The sequence below is a fragment of the Zootermopsis nevadensis genome, unplaced genomic scaffold, assembly GCF_977971745.1.
Source record: "Zootermopsis nevadensis isolate Lab colony 2312 unplaced genomic scaffold, Znev_1.0 Znev_ptg000061l, whole genome shotgun sequence".
In the NCBI taxonomy this organism is placed as follows: domain Eukaryota; kingdom Metazoa; phylum Arthropoda; class Insecta; order Blattodea; family Termopsidae; genus Zootermopsis; species Zootermopsis nevadensis.
In genome coordinates this window covers 17,973,971-17,990,524 of record NW_028259192.1, presented here as the reverse complement: position 1 = coordinate 17,990,524, position 16,554 = coordinate 17,973,971, and the positions used below count along the sequence as shown (strand labels likewise).

At 41.3% G+C, this 16,554-nt stretch overlaps 1 protein-coding gene across 4 annotated transcripts in view; it reads right to left on the bottom strand.

The window, feature by feature from the left end:
- Imp (IGF-II mRNA-binding protein) overlaps positions 1 to 16,554 on the bottom strand; it is a 161,719-nt gene that overhangs the window by 29,936 nt on the left and 115,229 nt on the right. The window contains exons 1-2 of one of the 4 annotated variants that reach the window (XM_022067530.2): positions 12,931 to 13,002; positions 12,463 to 12,761 (exon numbers count right to left, since the gene is read on the bottom strand). The exons of 2 other annotated variants lie outside the window; for them this stretch is intronic. In XM_022067530.2, coding sequence (XP_021923222.1) covers positions 12,463 to 12,623 — 161 coding nt within the window. In that variant the 5' untranslated portion in view covers positions 12,624 to 12,761; positions 12,931 to 13,002. Of the gene's footprint in view, positions 1 to 12,462; positions 13,015 to 16,554 lie in introns of those variants that run through there. One more of the 4 variants, XM_022067451.2, reaches the window with a different exon arrangement.

The window sequence follows — 16,554 nt, the reverse complement described above, 5'->3', positions numbered from 1 at the left end:
TATCGTGTGTAGGATGTTTAGAAACTTCATCTTAGTTTAGAAACCATAAATATGTAGAACTGGATCTTTGACCAATTTCTATAGCATAAAATGAAACGTATAAAACGTTTTATAGTGGGTCTGGTACATGAGGGGATCGTGAATTTTCACAAACAGAGGCTAGAATCCATGCGTTCAATTTGGAAACTCTCGAGTTTAAGCCCAGACTAGAGGGACTTTCCTTACAAATCTCCATTCTTTATATTCTGTGCAATTTCGTAATCCATTATTAGAACCATAGTAGAGAGGGCGATACGAGAGACACTGCCACATAAAACGTGTTAGTATCTGTGTAGAGCAGGACTAAATATTCTGGCTTACACAACCAAAAGATTTATCACATCCCAACGTCCTGAGATTTAAAAAGGTAAGGCCAACAACCTTGACATTAACATTTGTATATAAAATGTCAAGTATTAATGCAGGTCTAATCCTTTTTTTAAAGTCTTTCCGAATTCTCAAGTTCCCCGATTCTGACAATCGGATGAAGAACTGACGACGGGCATACTTTTCCGGAGTTCTCAATGGGCTGAACAAATGCTGCCTACGTCCCATTGGTTCATTATTTGTTTTGCCCACAGGCCTTTGCGTGTAGACGATGTACAGGCTTACATCGCCATTACTGAGTAAGTACTCACAGAGTCTATGAAGAACTCCGACTACATACATGAGTCAGCAGTGAGATCAGATTCTTGGCATCTGCTCGCTCACCCTGCTTATCGTACACCTTGTCCCTATGCCTACTATATATACTGCTAGCCTTAGTAAACAGCTAATAATACCGCCTACATGTTACTTCAGGACGATGTACCCAGTACAGAGGTCAAATAATGGAACAGTGCATCACGAATATGTAAACGTCTGGATTTCAGTTTTATTCAACGATGCTGCGTCAACAGCATGGCTACTTTACGGTGAGTAAAATTACATAAAGAAATGATGAGATCCGAAGTTCTCAGGCCGAGGTGTCGATCGTACTCTTCCATCTTCAGGGCGAAAAAATCAAATATTGGTAATCACCTACAAAATCACAATGCATCACACCCTAGAAACCACGACTGATAATTACGCTGCCTGTATGTTAGTTGATGAAGCAGTATCAACTACACTGCATCATGTATGATGAATGGATCCACCGACTCGGACAATATCCCTTTAATAAAGGTTAATTATCAGTTAATTCGCTAAATGTGCTTGTTAAAATAAATCTGAATCATAAGGACGGTCACAGTTCTTGCCATAAATAAATGGATACTGACAAAGAGTCGTGAAACGGAAAGCAAAAGTTTGTGCTCTATTAATAGTCACAAGCGAACAAACACATGAACAAGCGGTGAAAAAGAGCTGCGGGCTGCATCATCTGAAGACAAGTGGGCGCACCTTGCAGGCGGAGACTGCACCGTTCCCATGGCAACCGCCTCAGCAGGGCGCCAAAAATTCGATGACCCAGTTCCAACCTACGGCACACAAACTGCGTGACACGTGCTGTACCCAACACTGCAATCCAGCTGCGACTGAAGAAAAATGCCAGTTGTTACAATATATTTTATTTTAAATGAGCGACTCGGAGCGTAACCGATCTGGAACAATTAAGAAATTAGTCAGATCGAAGATGGCTGTTTTCTAGGATGTTGCACCGCGTAGTCTGGTAGGCACTGACCGACGTTTCTAAGAAACTTGCTGCCTCCTTAATCGGGGTATAAGAGAGAAGCAGTTAAGCTTCTCTTACGCGTCGGTCAATAGCTACCAGACTACATACACGGTGCACCATCCCAGAAGACATTTTCATACTCTCCGTCGGGAGAACCTAAAACCTCACCAACATCGACATCTTTGCCGCCATGAGAACGTCACACCGGACGAGGTGCTTTGAATTTGGCTATGCGAAACTATAAAAATTGTATGGGATTGGGTGTGTAACAGCAGGCCTCGCCGGTCCCTTGTTACGCCAAACTTGTCTTCCAACATGTACGTCCATACTAATTTCATAGGAAAACATTAAAAACGGGGCGGACTACACTAAGAAAACCCTCGAAAAAACAAACCAATGAGAGGCCGGGGATATTTCACGAAACACACTGATCCACCTGCACAGGCCGAAAATCTATTCATGCAGAATTCATCTTTACAGGATACAGCTTCAGCCTCTGCAAGGATACAGAAGTACCCAACCACGTTTTTATGGGGGTGGGGGGGGGGGGTGGGGGGGGGGGAGAAACGTATTTCATGGACTTTTGTCCCGCGCTGACGTAATATACCTGGTCGGCAACTGCACAGCTCAGTATCCTGGCTCAACTCTGAGAAGGGATACATCTTCAGAAAGAAAACAATTTTCGAATACAAACGCATTGCTTCAAGGCTTTTTTTAAAAAAAAAATAATCCAAACGTTTCGTATTTCACCGCTCACTCGCAGCACGGGGTGGTAAAATGACAAGTTCCTGCCCACTACAGTCTTCGTGGTCAACTCTTGCGTGCGTAGCTTATAAACCTACTGCAGCCCGGGGTCCCGGGTTCCGATCGATAAGGAATTTCTGAACCGCAAAAACAATTCCGTACTTCTTTGAAGTACAAGTTCCTGAACGCATGCCTCAAAGAAAACATAAAATATATAAATTAAAAATATCAAAATTCCACTGGCTTGGCTCATCCCCCACACAGATAAACCACTATAAAATGTTTCATAAAACATTTCTGAAGGGAAATTAAGCTTGTGTAAACACACCTTGAAAATTAAATTAAAACAACTGGAGCTCTGTGAACACAGAATGCTTCAGGACTAGTAAGCCAAGTGACAGCTAACATGGGCCCAATGCGGAAATGTTGAGCCGTCGTGGTAGTTTTAAAGTAAATACCGACGTACCAGAAACAAATGGTTTGGATGAAAAACGTCACAATACCGTCTTCGTGAAACTACTAACGAAACTCGTTACAAATACAAGGGTTGATGTAGTCCTATTATACATACCTATCTCCAGAGTTCGTGAGGCAAGGCCTGAAAACCTGCCGCAGAGAAGTGTCGAAGACAATTCCCGATAATTCTATCACTTCACACTACTGTACTTACATAAAAACACATGCCTTCAGCTTTGATCGGAATACGCGTCCTTCGTCAATTAAAACATCCTCCGTTTAATGTATGACAAAAAAGGATATATAAACAACACAGTTAAAATAAATGTTACCACGAACACTTCACCGCTAGTTTCTGTCGCGATTACCTCTCCAAGACTGGTCTCGGATCCTTATCGTAGTTTTCAAAACTTTAATTTAGTCCGAAAAATCTCATCCATCACCTTCGGCGGTTGACGCTGCTCGGGTTGAAATTCTACAGCAGCTGTTTTTTGATTAGTATTTCTTAACCCCCCTCCCGACAAACGTTGTGGCCACGACGGCTTCCTTCCATATCCTTTCCAATCAATTATTCATTAACCATAAAACTACTCGCCGCAAAGCAGTTTGAGCTACTGTCATTGTCATTAAATTAACCGGAACAGGTCCACGGAGGTCTCAGTTGTGAAGCCGAATGAACCAGAACCGACAGAGGCACTTCGAACACGAAATACGGATAATGTGAAAGAACCCCAAGTCCTGTGGGCCTTTTCGTCTCATACTGACGATCACGCTAAACAAAATGGTCGATGTCATATCCGCCAGTCTGTGACAATGCGTCACTTCCACAGAGAAAGACGTCTCGCATCTCTAGGCGTTGGCATGAAGAAGGCTCAGTCACAACCATTCTGTTGATGAGCAGGGATTGAAATTTTAAAATGCAGTAGTCGATGTCGGGTCCACCACTGAATCCACGACACCCAAGCTTATTTAGATAAATTCCTGTAAACGGCACACCGGTGGAATTACATACCAACAATGCGCTCTGTTGATGTCCTCCTGAAAATGAGCAGACTAAGGCTGTCAAGAGAAGTGGCCTGTTCTCCAGAGAGTATCAATCAGTCCCTTTTAAGAGCTGTCTCAGAAAGGTTGAATGATTCATAAGTTACTTAACGTCGCACAGGTTGGGACTGACGATGGTCAAGAATAATGGAAATTAAGCTATTTGAAAAGAAAATGTCGCGACCTATTCGAAATTAATATCTTCGAGATCGTCTGTCACAAGCAACATGCAAATTTTTTCAAAGCACTTGAGAGCCGGGTTGAATAAACTATCCACCAGACATGACAAGTTTTCTCACGACTACTCCTACAATTCTAAGAATCTGTCATCCCCAAACGGGCCCTTCTTATTAACGTATAAGTAAAGTCTTTAATCATATTTCTACTCGCGTTAAGCTCGTTTAAATGTTCAAAATAAATCGTTCCATGTGATGGATTTTTCTTAGACTAATGTCACAAAAACTCGAATGCCAAACACCATGAACGATATCGCAGTCCGCGTAGCTCGACAGCCGACAACCAACCAGTTTCTATGGGTTGGGCGGGGCAGGTTCCGGCTCCTTGTGGCGGGAAACCACGGCGTGTCGCCCGTCAAGTCAATCCTCCTTCGCTCGCACACCCACGCATTCTTGAACTTATAAGACTTACTGCTCGAACGCAACAAGGTCTAGCCTATCTGCAGACACTGCTCACTTAAATCAGAACCCAGATAAATGGCACGCATGACGCCACATTTTCGCATCCTACGTAGATCATATAACATAGTCCTGCGGTGTCCGTCTTCTGGGTTGCGACATCGCGTGGGTAGAACGTTTGTTACCAACATTTCAGAGAAACACTTCGCCGCCAAATGTAACGTATTTCTACCTTAGATATAGTGGCGAAACCGTCGACGTTTAAGGACAATAAGATCCGACACACGTATTCTACAAGTTAGCATTAAAAAGGCGTTTTTGTTCACGAATTCCACATAACTTCCGACTAGATAGACCTCGATGCGTAACAGAAAGCTAGGCGTTTAAATCAGGCTGTCATTCACTAGATGGCAGGACGAACGCAAACGCTTAACAACGCCTTCGATAGTGCACACCCAGTATATTAGGCTGTAAAGCAATTCCCCATAAAAAAAATTGGTGCCGATGTCGTACAGACGCATTCCTGACAGATGTTTTACTTACTGAGCAATTACTTTGGAAACAAGACCCCCAAAATGTTAAGCATTTGAGTAAAATGGGTTTGAAATGAATTAGTGGTAAGATAGAGGCGGTAACACGTGTTAACATCACCGTCGTACGTAACGTTTCTTCAAAATGTATAATGTAGAATAATTAATTTACGATGAAACCTAAAATAAAGCAGTCATTAAAGTTAATCAATCTTAATTTTCAAAAATAAATGACAAAAAAATTGGGAGTTCTCCAAAACTGGTCCCACGGTAATGGCACTATAGTAAATAGCAAAAAGAAATGATTACAATTAATTGCGCCTAATTTAATTTTGTTCTAAAACGCGCACTGGGACACAACTGACCACTTCTGTCTAAAAGAGATACATTTTAAAATGTATTAAGTCCGTAAAACACACACAGAGAAGTGTATAAATGTCAGGCTTTGTATCAGGTAATAAGATCTGGGGAAGGCGTTCTTTGACCATACCACAATTTCTAGTGCGACCCGTATCTACTGGAAACCAAATCAACCCGTATTAATAGGGGAAGTCATGGCTGGCATTTCATGATCGGACATTGCAAAAGTATGAGCCGCTGGTCACAAGAAAAGTGACGTCATTCATCAAGAAAATTTCCAGTCGGAACCACCACCATGTAAAGACCCAAATTATCTGCAATGAACAAAACCTGGTAAGATTAAATGCCTCACTGCTCGTCGGGCGGTGCCCAGTGAGTCAGCCATGCGAGTGAGATAGGTCAGGGAGCTTGTGAAACACTCTCAACACCAGATTCCATCATCGAAGACGTAACGTTGACCAGACGAAACTGTGGAGTTAACAAAGCTCTTTGTTTCCGCTGTCCCTAAATACTGACATCTGAAACGAAAACCGTTTCGTGGGGAAACATCGAAATGGACACGGCCTATGCTACATCGACTCGTCCCGCAGGTTGAAAAATAATGGTACGAGCCTAATGTATTTCAGAAGACGTTAACAGCATGCAGAAAAGTGGAAAACCTGAAAACAAAATTACTCGTAAACGAAGTTAATATGAAGAATTATAACACCGTTAGCAGAACTGTAAAAAAACAACATAAACAATCGGTTGCTTCGCCATCTCCTTCTTCAGGTTCCAAGTAGTCGTCTTCCAGAAGCCTTCCCTATTACAGGTCTGCATTCTTTCCATTTCTCCCCCCCCCCAAAAAAAAAAAATACCACGAATTTTTCGTTATGTAATAAGGCCGGCATGAATTAGCCAATAGGTCGGAATGTCATTCTGAAACCCTCGTAATTATTCTTCCCTTATGTTTTAAGAGCACGGAAAATAGTTCGACTTAAGCTTCTCTGGTGAGTTAATGAAACCAAAGTTTAGTCATAGAAGGTATAAAAACACAAAACAAAGACAATCTTATTGTTTGGAGTTCGTAAGCGGTGTATACACAGTCCTGCTGTGGAAAGTTACTTTACCCAACTTGAAGATATTTTAAGAAGTTTCTAACTGTTTGTCGAAGAAAGTTTGTAAGACACACGGCACGACACATTCCGAATCGCTCCAGGTAGCGTATGGACTCGACAATTTACAAATATCAACACTGTCTTAAGTTTACACAGTGCAGTGCAATGAAAGTGCTTTTGAAAACACTATGGTCAACAGGCTACCTTACGAAAACTAAGCACAATTTCCTGTATAAATTAACTTGATATCCTCTACCAGCAGCGTATTAACGGAAGTAGGTCGTGTTAATAAAATATTTTTAAATCGCGTATTTTCATTCAGCTTTTCAATCCCCACAAAATACACATAATTCTACCAACACAACTGTTGTCTTTTGTAACAGATGGCAAATATTTACTGTTATTACTTACGATTTAGAAATTACTAATGGGAACCACTTGGAAACACAACAGTTTTCAAATTTCCAAAAATGAAAACCAAAGATACTTTTTCGTAACATACGCAGTTCCAACAACCAAGTAATTAATACCTCATTAAAAATCGTAACTGCCCACCAGCTTATGTTTAACTTCTATAGCTCCACTTTAAGTACAGTTTAATGTTGAGACAAAATCACTGAATAATAACTAACATTCGTAGTTGAATAATCCTGAATTCAATAATCACCAGCACCACAGATAAACTACTACCGTGAAACCTGTTATCACATCGCTTGTGTCCACAGTCCCTAGTACCACACCGATAATCAAATGCAGGCTTCATAAATAACAAACTACGCAAGCATGTGTACTAGTAATACAAGGGTCTCAAAATACATTCTCCGTTTCTGAATAGCTTATAAAGTTTTCGCGTGCGTGAGGTTCGCTGTTCATGCTTTCCACACAAACAATTTATTTTCAAGAACTACTGCCTGCCCAGCCCTTCTCATGTATCATTTATAGACCTACCACATCTAAGAATGCCTTAAAATCTATATTTAAATATTTTATGCAGTTTAAAAACCTGTATACTTTCTGTGCTTCGAAACGAACGCCAATACACCGTCGTGACAAAAACATGAACTAGGCTTTCACGACTTTTCCGTAAATGACACCTCATTCTACTCACACCCACAAGGCGTCGTAAGCTTATAAAGAATGTTTCTTTTCCTTTACTGTGTAAGTTCTAACCAATTTATCCTCAGGCTGTGGGCAAATCATTTAGTTAAGGGTCCACCACATGACTTCAAATTACAGTCACTGAAAACAATCGGCTTAACTCGTTTCATGCAAGCGCGCCCGTAACTAAATCCTGGAACTAGAACAGGCTCTCCTCTGCTCGAATGGCTATTTTGGACATCGTGACATCCGCAAGCAACAACTCGCTAATAATCAACAATCAGCTCGAAGGCGAAAAGTCGTCTTCCCAATTTGGTGAAGGAAAAACAAAGGAGTAATGACTCTGTCAAATGAGAAGGCTATAATTACATTGTACGTAACATAATTCAACATAAGCAGCGCTGAAAAACGTTTTCGGCAAGATATAGTTCAGATGTTTCATTGTTTGGTTACGCTCCTGAAAAAGTTTCACTTGCGTGTGTGAAAATGACTAGGATTCTTTACGGGAAATAAGGGATAGGCCAACCTTTTACCTATCCTACATTCGTCTACGCCCTCGACTATCCAGTCTACACACAAACTACCGTTCCAGGGTGTGTGTGGGTCAGTTTGGTGATCAACTGCTAGCGAGGCAGGTTGAGTTTTCTCATGTTCAACAAGGTGAAAATCGTATGCTGCTTTGACAAAATTTTGGGCAAAGTATAATTGAGTTAGCCCACATTAAAACATGTAATCGTACTGTGGCTAGCCTCTACCGACATCGGAGCTAGTTTTTTTCAACCCCCCCACCTCCCCAGCGCTGATCAAAGGTCATCATAAAGTAATAAAAGTGTACACAGGTTTCGAGTTATTACATATATTTAGAAATATATTCGCCACAACGACCAGACCGGTATATAGGCCCAGCCAACCTCCAGGACCGTGTCCCCGTAAAACTTACAAACTTACAACTCGCCTTGCATCCATTACTGTGATATAGAATGAGAAATGACTGTACTACTTCCACGCACCTCGTTCACATTCAGGGCATAAGCATTCTTCGTCGGCAGAAATCATCCACCAAAGTCAAATATTTCGAACTTGGTCAAAAATTGGTGTCGTGACACATTTCGAGTTAAGTATGTGAATATAAAATTACGCTCCAGATACGATGCTTTTCTTACACTGCGTCATTATCCACTGCCTTCCACACACAGCTTTCGTAAACCGGTAGCTTCATCGGATACCCCATCCCTTAAACATCTGCACCTAATCTGCTGCTATGTGAGTGGTTCTAAAATTAATGTATAGGGCCCACTTCAAATATGCCCATAATCTAGAGATACCCATAAAGTACTATCTACTGATTACGTACAAATATTGGACCCTGGCTCACGAACGTAAATATGTGCTTGAATGTATGAAGAGAGATTTCAGTTTCAACAGTTGGTCAGCCATTTACACGTTGCGAAACCAAAGCTTGTCCTGAAATCATTTATCAATAAACAAGCAAATCTTATCGAGGTTGCGAAAAAAAGTTTTCGAACACCATCCGATAAACCTGCTTTATCAGCGAATTTAATCCCAAGCGATCACCATGATGCCTGCAGGCCATACGATAACAGTTTCTGTACAAAAATGACAACGAAATTAATGGAAAGATTCCCAGAAATTGACATGGATAACATTCTACGAACAAGACGTAAATGAAATATAAACAATTCCCTTCCAATAGATAAAAATGCACTTCTTGGATGTTGCTATGTCTTCTACTTTACGACACTCTCGTTTTTCACGCGATAAACTGATGTCTTGAACACAGACGAGAATCAAACTTGGCCGATTTAACTGTTTCTTCCTTATTCTCGACGGCCTTCCAAAAATGCAGGCCTCTGAATTTTGGAAGTGGTGAGAAATAAGGCACACGCGTTAAAATAAATTGTAACTTACTGACTACAGTGTTTTAAAAATGATGAGTAGAGAACTGAATTTAAGAATTTACAAACCTCTACACTGTTTTATTAAAATATCACTGTAAAAGCTAATCTGTTGTAAGCAATACAAGCTTTGTTGCTTCTTGTACATGCAAATTCGAAAACAGAACGAAAGTTAGACTAGCACAATCTGCCTTGTTCAAGATTTACTGATAAATTAATTTAGTACAGTAGGCGACGTGACAAGAAGCCGGACAGGTAGCTCGAAAAAGGGTTGGGTTCCCTGGTTGAAGCACAAGACTGGATCTTTACATTTCTTCCCCTTTTCCAGCAACACCTTCTGGTGTGACATCTTTAAAAGTGGTCCTCTATTTTAAGCATTGGCTGTTTTGTCATACAAATTAAACCAGCAACCTTTCTGCAGATCAAAATACTCTGGAATTTCTACCTTGTTAATTCCTTTGTAAGGGGCAAGTGAGAAATTTTCGTTTTCGAGGAAAACTTCTGCTAGTTGCGTTTTAGAATCAGTTGAAGGCCAAGGATTTATGTTTTTTCTTATTTGAAGCAGCAAGTTTGTAAATACCTACCCTAACAATTGGAAATCCACGTTTTGATAGTTCTGAAACCTGCTGCTTCTGTTCATGATATGATCACATTTCTTAGAACATTTGATTTTATTCTCTGAAATCTCGCTGAATAGGCAATGAATGCTTCCACCACACGGAAAATTGAAAGCACGTTCTCCATAACCTGTTTGGCAATGTCCGCCCACATGACCTTGTCTTCCTCGCGTATTTGCCCATTTTATTCGAGGATGCGAATACAAAACATTGCATGACTGTTCGAATAAGAAACACGGTAACCCTGTCACTCAAGGGTGGTGGTGGCAACGACCCGTTCCATATTGTAAACCTATAGTAGGTGTTTACTTCGCCTAGGATAATATTCGGGTTCTCACGGCGTTGAGTAGCAAGAAACTTGTCTTCTGGGATGTAAAGTTTACTGACGTTTCAGAAGTCCTTGCCGTCTCCATCATAAAGACAGCCATCTTCATTTAGAATGTTGGCAGCTCTGAATTCTATACCACTTTGAAACAATTCATGCACGCTGCTTACGCCGTTTACGCTGATAGTAAGAAGTTAACAGCTGTCAAGTTAACATACATTAATAAACGCAATATTTCTGCAAAGCGACAATTATATCCGGCGCAAAACATACTGTACGGGTTATAACGGCGGTAAAGATGACGATGTTGGTCAGGGCTTCTAGCACTTCAGATGGAGGCAGTATGTTCACCTGAAACGCTGATATGTACAGGGATGTCTACATAACGTCATAACAAAGAACATCATCCGGTACATGATTTCTGTTCCAAGACACACTGGAGAACGCATTGCTTTCTTAGAGGCTTATTCTTTCTAACATCTACCAGCCATTTTGTTTACCCTATTCAAACAACTTTACCCTAGATGCTAGTTACATCAGATCCTGGTCAAGTTGGAATCTCTGGGATTGGTCCACGACAGAATGTAAATTACGAGGTCATAGGTTGGTGTGCTGGGTTCGTCTAATTGATAACAGGAACAAGTCACACTCAAACCAGAATTTGTTTTCTGCTCGCAATTCATAAACATGCTGTGTATTGTTTGTAATTATTCTTCATTTTTTAGAAGTGTCCCAAAAAATTATGTGCAGATTAATTCTGTTGCATATAATCTGAAACTTCAGCAACGACGCCATGTTTAGAGGAGTAATTGTTGACTCGTACATACAACACTTCACGCATATTTTAAATAAATGCTATATACCCTCCTACAAGATTTCAAGCCCCCAGCTTCGATGGGAAGCCACAGTAACATTTTGCACAGCCCCTATTATGTGTCAGGCATGCATACAACAACAAAGTCTCAACCAAAGTTGCATATTTCTGAGAACAACGATCCCATTACGTATATCAGAGGGCATCAGTATCGCGAAACTAACGAGCTCATACGTCAGCGTGTTATCACGGACAACCGGATATTAAGAGAAAAAGGCTTGGTGTGGTCTCCAACGGTGTAATGACGATACCAGATTTCGTGAAAATTGGTTTTCTTCGAAGGTAGAAAACGTACAACACCAGAACAGCAGCATCAACCTACTTGGAATGATGGGCTTGTTTGACGGCGATAAACATTCGCTCTCTAGTACCGTGAGATGAGTTCCACTGAGGGATCCACAAACACAAGTCAAATCTACTGATCACTTAATATTAAGTCTTGAAATAAACAGGTCTACTACACTCGCCACTAATATCCGTTAACACGTCCGTATATTAATGGAGCATCTGCCACGTGTTACTATTTTTATGTAACTAATTTTTTTCACTTGTAGGCTAAAGAACGTACATTCAAGAATTGGGCTGAGGCATATCTGCCGCCAGCGTTAATCATCGTAAATAGCAACCTGCAGACAAACCTTCTTAAGTGTCGACACAGACCAACAGAAAACAGAAATAATGCAGCCTCAGAGTTGTTACAAACGTGTTCAAGGTACATGTAAAAATGTATTTTGTTGTTGGTAAAACAGTAAACTAGTGGGGAAAATTACATTAACCAATAAAATGTCGGTTGAGACACGTTACCAAAGAAATCTAATTCCAGGAAATGAAAACGAGCAATATATGCCCTGTGTCTAGTCCCGATTTCCAGAAGAAAAGCGTAGAACCCAAAACTGGTAAAAGTGAAAGTGTTTGTTGCTATTCTGTGTAAACAAGAACATAAATGCTTACGGGTCATAAACGCGGGCGTCTTCGTTAAGAACGAAATAAACTATTTTCTCACACAAAGAGATATAAAATACAAATAAATCTGGTTTAGCGTATGGTTAATCCCTTTCAGTGCAACCCCAAAACATTACCTCAATTCTGGTCCTCCCCCATTCTTGGCATCGTCACTGCTATCCATATCCGGTGACAGAGTCATGCTGGTAGGTGCGTGGCCTTCCTCAGTGGCAAACTCCATGAATTCACACGCCCACGGTCCTCGTAATGAACGGTAAAGTTTCACTTCATTGCACATACACTACACTTCGCGTGCCGAAGTTGCAATCGTCCTCACAACATAAATGTTTGGGTTGATTTCTGAAGTCATCCCAGAAGTTGTGACGTCACACTTGAAGATTTGATGACGTCAATGCCTCAACAGAAGCATAACTCACTAAACACGATAAATGAAGAAAAAACTATGAACACCCGACTGGAATCGTGGATAGTAAAAACTCCAAACTTCATAGATGAAATATGACCTCGTCAAATTAGTTCGCATGGACTAGAAAGTCAATACAAATACTAATCAGTCCGAAAACATCAATTTCCGTGCCCCTTACCACACACACAGACAGCTCTCGGGACGATGTTACTGAAGCAACGCTCACCATCAGAGAGGCAACCTTCCTCTAGTCCATTCCAACTATACACCAATTCCCCTCCCTTAGAGCACACCCCGCCCCACTCCAAGGCACATTCCCCCGTCCCGCGCACAACCGAGGTCACTCCCACGGCTGAGTCCACCGTATCAACAGCTACAGCTCCCCTCCAAAAGTTTATTCCTCATACTCTCACCATTAATCTATCAAATCCAGCCGCCCTCCACATACTCCGTTCCACATGAATGTGAAGACAAACACTGGAGGAAAGGCATCCAGACACTGCTACCATCTAGCGGCCGGCGACATCGATTCACAACTCGATAGGGTCAAATGACGAGTAGACGCGTCATCTTGTACTTATGCAGAACTACTTCCGTCAACGCTTAACACATCTATCGACCCTACATAGTACGACGATGTGGACTGCATCATCGAACTTAGAGGTTAATGGCCGCGTCGACACAAGAACGGCCAGTCAATAATATTTCTCGGAATCTATGAATTCATAATGCAAACACAACACAGGTGAGACTTCAGGTTTTCGCGGCGGAGATTATAAAAACTACTCCGGGATGTTGCGCCGCGTAGTCTGGTACAAGTTTACTGACGTTTCAGAGGTGCCTGCTGCCTCAACCATCAGAGCGATGAGTCATCGGCAGACTTTTCCTTTAGAAGCGCCTGCAATTTTATAAAACCGTAATCCCTAAAATTTTTAAATTTCTTTCTAACTGGTTGGTTCTCCAATTCGATTTCACAAAATGTGCTGCTTCGGTTTATAAATCAGCCCATAACAAGTCTGTGGAGTAGTATCCCAGTATTACGTTGGATTCGTTGTTGTTTTTTTTTGGCGTACAGAAAACCCAAGAATTAACCTCATAAGTCACCAGGACATGACAAGAGTTGATGAAAGCTCCTCGGGTCTGTTACACAGCGGCCCTGAGGATGAGAGCAGAGATTGTTCTCGAAACGTTGGCACAAGATATGGTTTAGTCACCGTTCAGCCACCTGACGTGGCTTGTAACTCGAGAATCTTTCATCGACTTCAGTCGCCGCGAAAGCTTCACTTTATACACGACACGAGTCCTGTTCTGGCACTGCCTGACCAAGTCATTTCAATTTTAATGAAAATCCATTTCTACTGTAAATTCTTTGTCCTGGAAAACGTAATTAGCTGCGATTTCTTATCAAGATAACACTGATTTCAATACAATTACAATAATTAGTTCTGAAAGTATTAAGAGCCTATTTAATTTAGAGGTACCTTATCGATTAGGATATTTACAGACCATAGGCAGGATACTGGCCGCATAAGGGTCTACATAGGCCCACCTACTCCTAAAAGACAGGTTATCTTGCAAACGCAGTCGATAGCCGACAGCCATTAGATGTCCCTCGTTGCAGTAAAAGGGTTGTGAACAACAAACAACCGACAGTAACAGAATGAATCTAAGGATGAATTCAGGTTCTCACGGCGATGAAAATCACCCTATTCATATACGGCATAACCATCTACAAGATTAAGCGGAATCAAATCAAGATCAGGACAATGTAGCGCGCACTAGACGATGAGAAATGCGTACACACGGAAAAACCTGAAAGGACAGGAAGAAGAAGACCTGGGTTAGATGAGATAATATTAAAATGCATCTTAGGAATTACAAAGGGAGTGTGGATTGCATTCATCTGACTAAGACAGGTGATGGGATCTTGTGAATGAAATTAATTTTGGATGTCGGAGGAAAGCAACAAATATCTTAATACCACGTAGTCGGCCATCCTCGAACTGGTAACCTCCCGGCACGATGATCAAACCTGCAGACACTTTCCGAACAGTCGTATACAATATCAAGAAATGAGCACAGCAGTGCGTGAAAATCTCTCATACTTCGAGAACTCGGCGTGTGATAATTTCGATACCGAGAAATATCAGAGTAATATTTTGCAGTTTCTGACCGTAGGCCATTTGTCAAAAATCACAAAGAACCACAGAAAGAGAAAGACCTCGCACAGAGTCAAGGGCGAGGCAGACTGCGCAGGTGCGTGCGATCAATTACACCACTGCGGGGCATTTCCAGTCCCTTCCCTTCCAAGATTCTGGGAATTTGACGGTGGAGTAACACTTTCAATAAGCAAACTGCGAGAAGGGAGGATTAGCGATCGATTTCACATGAAACTGCAACTGGTTTCGCCTCGCGGAAAATAATCCCGTTACCGAAACAGAAACAATCGCTTTACTTCGTATGATTCATGCCGGCCTGTCCTTTCAGAAACGGCAAAATTATCTACGGATATAAATAAGAATACAACAGGTCAATTTTTCGGAATTCTCAATGGCTGGCGTGCTATTCAACATTCCGCGTTAATGAGCTTTTACAAAATATGTTAATTTATTATTGTTATAATTATTTACTTAAAATTAAGTTACATTAATCTCGACGTTAACAACTTTTCAATGTAGGCCTACAGAAATATATAACAAAAATGTTCGCGAGCTGCATAAAAGGCATTGGCACGCGGCGAATGGTTTGTAAACCCCTGATTTAGTTTAACAAAATCTTGCATCCTGTGGGTTTAGCACATGACACATTGCATGACTGCTTGGTTGGCATGGCATTTCTTAGAATCGATACAAAACACTGCCACCTGGCTAATCGACGAACTGCAATCATCCGCCAGATGACCCAGGTTCGACACTCTGCCTCAGTCATTTATCTTGAAGAAATTATATTTTGTTGTTACTATATAATAACTCCATATTTCAAATTGTCGAAGATTATACTAACAGTTAAGTAATGCTGTCATTCCAACGAATTTCTAAGCCCAGTTTAATGCAGGTAAATAACGAGAATCGTCAGCAATGCTACGCTACGACGTTTCGACTTTCTCACACGGAGTACCACAGCAGTTTGAGGAACTTAATACGACTTCTTTGTTTGTTTATTTGTGGTTCATTTCACGACGGTGCCAGCTTAACACCGCAGACGTATTGCGTCGAAAGATACGATTAATGAACAAAGAATGGGAAAGGCTACGGAAGTGGTCATAAGCAGAACGAAAAACCTGTTAGGGCAGCTGGTCTCCGGGCCGAGACCTAAACCCGGGATGCCAACCACAGACCCGTTTTAAATACAATCTTCCACCTACACTCATGTCTCCCAAGTTGTCCTTTTCCTTTAGGTTTTAGGGCCAAAATTTTTGAATAAATTTCAAAACTCCCAAGGACGCTACGCTAACCCGCACATCACAATTTCCCTTAGTTGATAATCCAAGTGTTTAGTGAAATGGTACAAAATAATGATAGTAACAACGAATGCGATTTCTAGAGTCTGGTTCAAAAAACCAAAAACTCAGTATAAAAAAAGAAGTCCTCAGGCGTGTTCTGATTCAAAAGTCCAAAATGTTTCTTTGTAGGACGAATGTAACAAGTCACGCGACGGCAACAAAGGTAGAGGGGTACAACAATGATTGCAGGAAAGGAACGTAATTTGGGGGAGAAATGAATAAGAATACGTTCGCCTTCACGGCGGTGAAGATGATGTCCTTCTGCGTCTTGGCACCGTGTGCATTCGTCGGCAGATGCCA